At 42.9% G+C, this 10,871-nt stretch overlaps 1 protein-coding gene across 6 annotated transcripts in view; it reads left to right on the top strand.

The window, feature by feature from the left end:
- The first annotated feature begins 1,448 nt into the window (after positions 1 to 1,448).
- lhx9 (LIM homeobox 9) overlaps positions 1,449 to 10,871 on the top strand; it is a 10,272-nt gene continuing 849 nt past the window's right edge. The window contains exons 1-5 of one of the 6 annotated variants that reach the window (XM_056584904.1): positions 1,449 to 2,055; positions 3,169 to 3,371; positions 3,889 to 4,259; positions 7,525 to 7,727; positions 8,855 to 10,768. In XM_056584904.1, the coding sequence (XP_056440879.1) occupies positions 1,876 to 2,055; positions 3,169 to 3,371; positions 3,889 to 4,259; positions 7,525 to 7,727; positions 8,855 to 8,947 (1,050 nt within the window). In that variant the 5' untranslated portion in view covers positions 1,449 to 1,875 and the 3' untranslated portion in view covers positions 8,948 to 10,768. The other 5 variants (XM_056584903.1, XM_056584902.1, XM_056584905.1 and 2 more) reach the window with 5 other exon arrangements.

Genomic DNA, 10,871 nt, shown 5'->3' with positions numbered 1-10,871 from the left:
CAGGCCTATTATGGAGAGGTACATTTCAGCAGTCATTTCTGCCTGAAAGGAACAGCGCTTGTCTTTTCTATTCACTGCTAGGTGGTCGGTGCTGAGACATTGACAGAGCGCAAATTAACTTTCTGCTTCAGCCTCGCAGTGGGTCCACACGTCTGCAGGGTCCGAGCGTCGACTGAGCGCGGTTATCAGGGGGCCCCAATTAAAGAAACACAACTCGAGAGGGGACATGACATTACGGCGCGTCTTGAGATGATTGGTGTTGGCGAAGGAAATCCTAACCTCCAACTCCGCCGAGATGTGATTAAACCTGCCTCCGGTGGACCTGTGTTAAAGTTATTATATTATGCTTTAAATTGATTGTTTAAACCCTATTGATTCATCTGATTCACATATATTTGGTGGCTTGTCTTGTGCTCGGTGTATGCATGACGTTGTGGTCCATTTAAATGTTAAGATAAGGGCCTGCATCTCTGCGTAATGTTGCATGGTTTAAATGTTTTTTTATGCAACACGCGTGCAGCGTGTGTGTGCTTTCAAAGACACACACACAAGTCAATTATGAGTCACCATTCACTGTAACCACGGCCTAAACATTTTATTATAAGTAATATCAGCGGCGAACACATATTTTGTTAGCAATTAATTAAGATATTGTTACGTGTTGTGTGTTTTCTGCTACACGTTTTCCATAATTTAAGACGTGTTATAATATTCCCCACATTATTCCAAAAAGGTTCAAACCTCTCGGTCCTGTCAGTGAGAACTGGCTGCCCCGCCCAGAACAACACAAACAGACACACACACACACACACACACACACACACACACACACACACACACACACACACACACACACACACACACACACACACACACACACACACACACACACACACACCACCACCACCGCCGCCAAGGCAGACTTATTTCAGGGGCGCCTAAAGCAAAGATAAATTCATAAACCCACCAATCTTAATTAAAAGGTAATTTTAATAACGTTATCTGGTCAAATAAAATTACATTTACAATTAAACGATTTAAAAGACACTTGTTTTCTTATATTAGTTGAGGTTTACAAAAAATATACAGTAGACGCCACAGATATAATAGATTAAATATCTTTACATTAGGTCTGCAGTACAAATCGACAAAGCTATGGCCCATGGAGGCCACGGCTAATTTTCCCTCAGCAACGAGCAGGACTTTCTAAACGCCCTATCGTCAGGTTATCCGTGCATTTAAATCTAACAAAACAAGGTAAATATCAATAGCGAAAGGAAGCTTACTCCTCAGCCAGCATCATCCAGCCCCGAGAGTTGGAGGAAAGAGTGACAGCTCTTTGTTAGTGAGCAGGAATCAGCGGTGCTGGGAGAGAGGGGGGAACGCCTCCTACCAAATTATTCAAACTGGGCAGGCTTTGCTCTCTCTCACAAATAGGACACGGCTCTCGGATCCACGATTCAGTCCCAGACCTGACCTTCAAGCGTGCGGAGCCCGAGAGAGGGAGAGACCGAAAGAAAACACAACAACACATGCACACACAGAACAACACTCCTGCCCCGGTTCTGTCCTCCTCTGACTGACCCAGAGCCAGCTCCCAGACAGACACGTCGTCGCACACTTTGGACTATATTTTTTTGGAGCGATTGACGACCAGGAGACGCGCTTGGTGTGCAGAAAAACACAGTCCTCAACCGCACAAAGTTATTTTTTTCTTCTTTGAGTTGAAGACTCTTTCCTCCGTTTCGGTTTCCTCGGCTGCTGCGGGGGGTTGATCTGAGAGTCTGGGTGCGTCGCGGTGCCTCCGAGCCCGTCGGACGCGCAGAGAGACCGAGGGGCTGCGGGGAGAGGAGAGAGCGAGGCGCGGGGCGGTATATGGAAGTGGTGGGCTGCAAGGCAGAGGTAGGCAGTCGCACGTTGCGCCCGGGACCCGGAGCTATGCTTTTCCACGGGATCTCCGGGGATCACATCCAAGGCATCATGGAGGAGATGGAGAGGCGGTCGAAGACAGACTCGCGCCTGGCAAAGGGTATGCAGCTCAACGGGAGAGACGCGGTAGGAAGCAAGCCCGGCTGTGTTTGGGTCCGTGGGGGTGACACCCGGGTGGATGTCCCGGTGCGTTTGGGGAGGAAAACACCAATCTGTGTGAGGGTTCGTTTCAGCATACCGTTTTTTTAATCGACATTTTTAAATAACATATGGGCTACTGTCCTCAAGAATGTTCAGATCTCCCCCCTATATTGGAACAGGCCTGATTTGATGTTTGGCAATCTCTAAAAATATCTAAAGATAGCTAAAATAGGGATATGGGCCTCTACTTATACTCAGTTTGCAATATAAATCTAATAGTTATAGATGGTCATATTGTGCCCATCAAAACTGGTAATTTGAAGGCTTCGTGACATCTTGTCATCTGATTTAATAGTTTTAAGATCAGCCCAATCTGAGTTATTGCTTTGCTTCCTTAACAAATACACTCAACTGATGTAATGTTTATTTTTGGATTTCTTAGTATGGGATTAATGTCACAATAATGTAATAATGTATTATAATAGGCTACTTATACTAGGTTTATACTACTGCTACTGCTACTACTGCAGCTAGGCCTAATCCTACTAGCCTACTACTACTACTATTAATAATAATAATACAACAAATAATAATAATAATATTAGCCTAATATACATTATAACAACAATCATTCAATCGTCATTATGATTATTATCATAATAATAATTATTATCATTATAGTGTTTTCTTAATTCTCTAGCAATTATTACCCTTGACATCATTTTTAGACCGGCTCGTTAAATGCTTTTATTTTAAAGAGTAACATCCGTATCTCCACAAACAATTAAGATATTACAACTTAGCTTTCACATGATCGCACTTTAACGCATCGCATATGTCCTGGTTCTGAAAGCCTGAACAATGTAGTAATTTCAAACGGCTGTCGAGGAGAAGCTTTGATTACGTTTCACTTTACATGCAGTGGACGAGGAGACGTCAAGGGGCCTTACTGCGTTTTGTGTAACTTATTTTTCGTGCATAGGCTAATTATTATTATTAATTATATTTTAACATGACTGTCTAGAGGCCTCGTGTTGTTGTTTTGCATGGTGTGTCAGGTTTTATTTTTATAGTTGATTTCCTCCATCCCCCCTCCAGACAATGCCCTCCATGAGCCCGGAGAAGCCGGCCCTGTGTGCCGGCTGCGGGGGTAAGATCTCGGACAGGTACTACCTCCTGGCCGTGGACAAGCAGTGGCACCTGCGCTGTCTCAAATGCTGTGAATGTAAGCTCGCGCTGGAGTCGGAGCTCACGTGCTTCGCCAAGGACGGCAGCATCTACTGCAAAGAGGATTACTACAGGTAACAACATTGATGGTGCTTTTTATATTTGTTTTGGTTTTGTTTTATTAAACGAGGGCTTCATAAACTGCTACATTCTAAGGATACACCTAATTTACACGCCTATGTTAATTAAGCATTAATAGACGCACAGCCCTTTATGAATGCTTGGCCTTTTCAAGGCAGAATTATGCTATATTTTGAAACAAACACAACAAAATAAAAGCCTACAGCAAGAAAACAGCGTGCTGTCTAAGGATTATTTTGGTAAAATACTTTCTTGTATCCCTGACTCATTAATGAATCAAACAGCCTTTTGAAGGCAGAATTATAACAACTTTATTTTGAAACAACCACAAATAAAAATATACAGCAAGAAAACGCAGCGTGCTGTCTAGATGAAGGATTAACTGAATAGCCCTAACACATGAATGAATTACACAGACAAACCACTATTTAAATTAAATAACTGAAAAATACAACATGAATCATTAATGGCGGTGTCAGCAGCACCCTAACGAGCGGCTCCTTGTTCCAGAAGGTTCTCCGTGCAGAGGTGCGCGCGCTGCCACCTCGGCATCTCCGCGTCGGAGATGGTGATGCGCGCGCGCGACTCCGTGTACCACCTGAGCTGCTTCACGTGCACCACGTGCAACAAGACGCTGTCCACGGGCGACCACTTCGGCATGAAGGACAACCTGGTGTACTGCCGGGGCCACTTCGAGACCGGGGGGGCCCCGGGGGCGGGGGACTACCACCCGCAGCTCAACTACGCCGAGCTCGCGGGCAAGGGCGGCGGCGGCCTCGCGCTGCCCTATTTTAACGGCGGCACCGGGACGGCCCAGAAGGGGCGGCCCCGCAAGAGGAAGAGCCCGGCCATGGGAATCGACATAGCCGGCTACAACACAGGTGAGGCACCGCTATCGGCACGAGGCCCGCTATAGTCTCACTTTGCTGTTGTTGCGACGCTGTGGCGAGGCGATGCCGCTGGTTGGCCGATCAATTAACCAATCAGAGAATCAAGAAATTACATCAATTAGGTGGTTTAAGGTAGCGTGTGTGTATTTCCGGTTTGACCGCGATGCACACATCCAAATGTTTTATTACGTGAGTACGGTTGTGCAACGGGTGGCCTACAGGTTGACTAGGCCGTAGGAAGAGGAAGTAGAAAGGAGGCAGTAGGAACTAGGAGGTAGGTGTCATAGTATTGTACAATTAAAGTAAAAGATCAAATAATCGAAAGCAAAAAGACCAAGAAACAAAAGCCAAAGCTCCAGGCTGAGGGGAGCGTAGGGACATTTTACAGACCCCCCCTATAATGACCGATAAATGAGGTCACGAGATATGAGGACCGGGTTTACAGGGCGCGCGTGCTGGGGCTGAAGGTAGCCCGGCCTTGTCGCGCGATCAACGCATTCCCGTCATTTCAACTTCCGCTAAATTGCGCGTCCACTTACGGATACTTAACGGATACAGTTAATTTTATTTTCTGTGAAATAGTTCTCAGGCATAGTTTTCTCGAACCGGTTCCCCGCCGCGCGCTTTTGTTCTCGCTCTGGGAGAATGAGCGCGCGCCTGAGCGGGTCCCCATTGTGTGCGCGGGGCTCCTGGGGCCCCTGAATGGTGAGGCGTAAGGCTGATGTGTGCGTTAATTGTTCTTCGTTAATTAGAGGTGACGTTGGAATCTACGCCCGGCCGGCCCTGGTCCCCGTTCTGCGGGGTCAGAGCAGTTCTCAGGGGCAGAGAGCCGGGGTCGGAGGGGCCTCTGGGCCGGTTCTCACCCGAAAGTAGTGCCACGGAAAACCTTTGTGAATAATGTGGAGAATGTGGACACGATTATATATTATAGGGCCGTGTTAGTGTGGTTAGGATGTTGGGGAGCAGTAAATACGACTGTTAAGGAGTAAGGCCCCTCTGGCCTTTAGTTTTTCATCCATAGATTAAAAACCATTAGAAAAAATTGAACCGAGCTGTGTTACAAAACATGTAACAGCCCGATGGTTCAGCCATTTATTGAACAAGTCTCTGCTGGTTTAGGTTGGTTTGTAGGTTTGGGGTTTTGAGGTTGACATCCTTCATGTCGGCTCTACTGTTTCTTGATAATAGGATATTCATAAAACTTTAATTATTCACTCCACAATTTTCGTCAAACTGCTGGTTTGTTAAAGCGTCTTAAAAAAACGCTTTTTATATTACCACCGTCATTTTCTTAATTGTTTTAAATTGTATTATTTTGATCGCATTATGTCTGGGCCCTTTTACACTGGCGGTTAATGGCTCTGATGTAAAAGGGTACTGTTTAGTCTTATTACGTCTCTGTTTGGACTCAGCTTCTCTTAGAGGAATTCTCGGCAGTAAAGGCAGGAAAAGTTCGACCAAAGCAGTGTGTTTTAATCCGTCTCAGGCCGGTGTTTCAGTGAGCGGGGAGGCCTGTTAAAGCCCAGTAAAGCTCCGTCTTTATGGCTGCAGAGACCCCTAGTGGGCGAAGCTCAAATTAAACATCTGGATGGAGACCCGAAGAGCTCTGAAGCCGGCATTATTATCAATTTACAATCAAGGGTTGACCATGCAAAAACTCAATGTTGTTATTTAGTGTATAAGAACACTTAGGCTATTCAATAAAAAAAAAAGTGTATTTATAGGCTATAGAAATTGTACGCATACACAATTATGCAATTGTACACACACACACACACACACACACACACACACACACACACACACACACACACACACACACACACACACACACACACACACACACACACACACACACACACACACACACACACACACACGTATGTATACATATATGTGTGCGTGTGTGTGTGTGTGTAGGCCTGTATGTACAATTTTACAATTGTGTATACTTGGAATCAATTACATATTGAAATAACTAGGTCCAGTAAGCTTCAACCTTTTTTTATTTTATTCGCTGTTCTTAAATAAACGAAATGCATATTAACATTTTTTAATGCGGTTACATTATGTCGCCCAATAGCTGAATATCTTGGCGGCACACTTTGCGACGTCTGTGTGACTCAGTGAATTTGATTGGTTAGTCTGCGGCAATTAATTAGGCCTCATCAATTAAACGTTCGACCACTCTCTGCGTATTGGTCCATTTGATGTCTGACGACGTGCCGTCGTAAAAACAAAAAGAAAATGTTTGCATTTTTAAGACGACTTGTGAACATAGCTTTGTAAGAGGGCTTCCTTTTATGGGCCTTATAATAAAAAAGGGAATTGATAAAAGTCAAATTCTTAAACTAAAATATAAAATGGCGTTTGCATTTGGAAGCTCTTGAAATCATGCTGGAGAATAGGCAGCAATAATTATTACCTTGCTATTCAATGTAAGACAATGCAGTGATATAATTATTCATTATGTAGAGCTAATGCAGTTATGTATGTTTTCCATAATAGTTAACGTGGAAGCAACGTGGAAGCTAATTTAAACTATTCTGCAGAGAGTGCGGAATATGCATATATTTTACATTGAAGGCATTTCCAGAGTTAACGTATATAAATACTAAGCAAACATTTGGTAAATTAATCATACAATTTATAAAAATATATGGTTTGGGCTTAAATGTCACTATATCTTTTGTCTTATTTTTCTTGATTTTAAAAGTAAAAATGTTATCCTTCTATTTGTATATAGTAAGCCTTTCAAATCTAAACATTGTATTTGCTGAACCTTGATGCTGTGTTTATAATGTAGTTCACTAAACGTTTCACCACAATCTCTTTACTGTCCAGTCTTTATTTCCTCTATACCGGCACCCGTAATTACATTTAAATTTACGTTTAGGGCATTTAGCAGACGCTTTCAGCCAAAGCGACTTAAGATAAGTAGTAATTACACAGTAAATGTCCTCAAAACTCCTGTCAAGCAAACCTGCTTCAAAAAACGCCTTACCGAAATGTAAATAATTGACATATCTCTGCCTCCATTATTCTGAATTAGGGTTCTTAATTTCAAATAACTTAATCAGTCCCACGCATTGCAATCTGTTTTACAATTGAAAGGTAAAGACAAAATCAGTGGGGGAACAAGCCAGTCATTGTATAGCACAAGAAGGTGTGTACGTGTACCTGCATCACAAGTTGTGTGCGTGTGTGTGTCTGTGTCCGTGCATCACATTCAAAGTGTGTTTCCCTTATCCCTCAGGCTGCAACGAGAACGACGGCGATCACCTGGACCGCGATTCACAGTCCTACCCGCCGTCGCAGAAGACCAAGCGCATGCGGACCTCCTTCAAGCACCACCAGCTCCGCACCATGAAGTCCTACTTCGCCATCAACCACAACCCAGACGCCAAGGACCTGAAACAGCTGGCCCAGAAAACAGGCCTCACCAAGCGAGTGTTGCAGGTAAGCCCCCGTCTCAGCCTCCTCTTTAAAACAGCCACAGCATCACCTGTGTCCCCTTCCATCCCCATCACCCCCCCCCCCCCTCCCCCTCCACCCCCCACCACCTTTGACTCCAAGAGTCGCATGGTATAGTCACGCCCTTACTTTGATTTCCTTTTTTTTTTAAATTTGTTTTGCGTTTGTTTGTTTGGTCCATGAAGTCCCCAAAGGCACCCGGGTTTTATCTGCAACCCATTGTGGAGGTTTAGATTTGTTTTTACTTTGGATGGAAAGGGAGAGAGAATGAGTTTTTCATGTTTCTCTGGAGGGCAGACAGTAGTTAGAATTGAAGCGGACTGTTTTAAATGATGGTGTAGTTTAACGAAAAGAGTGCACTTTGTGTTCTGTGGTTCAAACCCTAAGGTGGACACAAATGAAAATACCACAAATTCGATTATTGTTTTTTAGAAGGACATGTGTTTCCATCCGCAATTTAAATCCATCTTCTTAGCAGCGTTGAGGATAAAACTAGTTCAATGTCGTCTCTTTAGCCCCAAATAATATGTAAACACAGTGACGATAAAAATGACATCGCATTATATACTTGAGGCCAGGGCACTTTTACATTTAAACTGTTGTTACTTGATACATAAAGTATTGCCTATCTATCTATCCACCTAAAAAAAAAATGATTTGATACATACATTTTTTTTTCCTTTTAATTCACAAACAAAAAAGTAAAAGCCGCACTGGGATTGGTTTGCAGGTTTGGTTCCAAAACGCGAGGGCCAAATTCAGAAGGAACGTTTTGCGACAGGAGAATGGGGGTGTTGATAAGGCTGATGGCGCCTCCCTCCCGCCTCCCTCGTCCGACAGTGGGGCCATGACCCCCCCCTCCAGCGCGGCCACACTAACAGAACTGACAAATCCCTCTATCACGGTCGTGACCTCGGTCACCTCGAGTCTGGACAGCCACGATTCGGGGAGCCCGTCACAAACCACCTTGACAAACCTTTTCTAACAAAGCTATCTCTAGGAGACTCGATTTCTTGGTCCACTTTTATTTATTACTTTTTTTTTTTGTTTGTTTGTTGCATTTTAATTTGCCTTTTTTTTTTTTTTTTTTTTTACACCGACACCTTTAAAAGCATCTGGTGCTTCTTCGGAGAGCAGAGAGTGCAGTGCACTGTACACAGGAACCACCGACAACACGGGAAGCAGGAACAGCAGCGACCACATAAAAGGAGAGGGGATTCTTTGTAACATGCTCGACAGCCCGGCAGCCCGGCTGTGCACCACTTAGAGACGTGGAGATCTTTGTGGGGTTTTTTGCTGGGACGTTTTTTGGAAGTGGACGGCACTAGAAATGTTGGCTCTGAAGATTTTCAATGGAGAAAGCGCCCCTCCCCCCCTAATCAGTATCTGGAAAAGTAGATAATTTTTGCTAAGTGAAATTGTAATTTGTACATTTTGATTTGACATATAAAATGACCCCATTCTTACACGCAATTAATTGAAGAAATATGAATTCACATTTGTTTTATCCCCAGAAATCTGTATTTATATGCACTATGTACGCACTATCCAACTTAGAGATAAATCTTTTTTTTTGTTATGTTTTCATTCTTTGTTTTTTTTCTGGAAATCTTTTTTTTTAAATCCAACTGTAGAATGTTTCTAAGGCTAATTTACAGAAAAAAAAAAAAGGCTTTAATAAGTGCAGAATGTCTATAAGTCTGAGTTGGAGGGCTTGGATTGTAATCGGGATATCACACGCAAATCAACAAGTAATTACATCCAAAACATTCACGCTAAATGCTAAAGACGCAAACGTACATTGTGGTGTCGGACCGCCACACCTCTACTGTGATACTAAGAGAACGGAGTCGTGTTCTGTACAGTGATAACTGTTTAACATGTCATGCGGTCTTACTGTCTGACCATTAGGAATCTGATTGGCTCCTCAGCACGGTTGTAAATGATTGTTTTTCTCTTCCTGGTGGAGCACTTTTAAAAGATGTGTTGGCTGCCTAGACGAACAGTCCGACGGATCCAACACTGAACATGTCGATAGAGCTACAGATAGATTCAATCCACGCTGACAATACACTGCCCGATGAAAAAGTGCATTATTGTTATGATCATGTTGCTCAGGGTAACGCTGTGTTTTTATAAAAAGGGAAAAGGTGTGTGTGTGTGGGTGTGGTGTATGTGTGTGTGGGAGTGTATGTGTGTGGGTTAGTGTGTGTGTGTGTGTGCGAGCAGGTGTGCGTGAAGGAGGTTAAAGGTTAAGATGCTGCAGTGTTGCGGACTGGATCTTAGAGCTGAACGAGAGATTGAAATGACCTCAGAGAGGTGGAGTCCCATTAAGTAAACAGTAAGAACCAGTAAGCCAGAGGGAAACCATTGTCCATTTCGGCCATCTTTCTACTTTCTTTAACAACGCTTGTCACTGAACAGACCAAAACGAAAGCTCAACAAACAACCAACAAAACAAACAAACAAATATCCGTCAACTCGTTGGAAGTTGGATGAAAAAATAGGGCGTATTCCAACGAGGCTAGATGCATTTCATTTTAAGTGTCACAGTTTGTTCTATTGTAGAACAAAGCGGTACTCTAGATCTACTTAAGTAGACGCTTAACTCAGTTCTACTATGTGCCTTATGCTATAACCTTGGAGAAAGTTTGTGAAATTCAGGATCTATGTGTTCTTTGTTAACTGGTTCACATCCTTTTGACGCCTCACTAGTTTTGTACTGTTTTTGCATCTTATTTCTGAAGATCTTTTTATGGTGTATTCTGTTTAAAAAATAAAAGAGGGCAGCGATGTCATGGAAGCATTTTGTGCACTCTTTCAGAAATAGTTGGGTAATCCCAGACCTTATATATTGATCTTCGTGTTAATAGTTGAGTACAGTAAGTGTTTTATCAAGATTGTCCATGTTTCCCTGTTTCTTGATAAAGATGGTGTATAGAAACTATTTCCCCTTAAATATTTATGGACCAAACGGTTGTTATATATCTTATTAAATTTGTGTGAATAAAAAGTACTTTGCTTTAACTGGCTTTTATTTTTCATTACATGTACCATTTTGTTGTGTTTTTTCCTTAACTACTATTTTTTTTATTTACATCAAAAAGAATCCCCGGAAAAAAATTAGCA

This window comes from Gadus chalcogrammus, unplaced genomic scaffold, assembly GCF_026213295.1.
Source record: "Gadus chalcogrammus isolate NIFS_2021 unplaced genomic scaffold, NIFS_Gcha_1.0 GACHA025, whole genome shotgun sequence".
Lineage (NCBI taxonomy): Eukaryota > Metazoa > Chordata > Actinopteri > Gadiformes > Gadidae > Gadus > Gadus chalcogrammus.
This window is presented reverse-complemented; position numbering and strand designations above follow the sequence as displayed.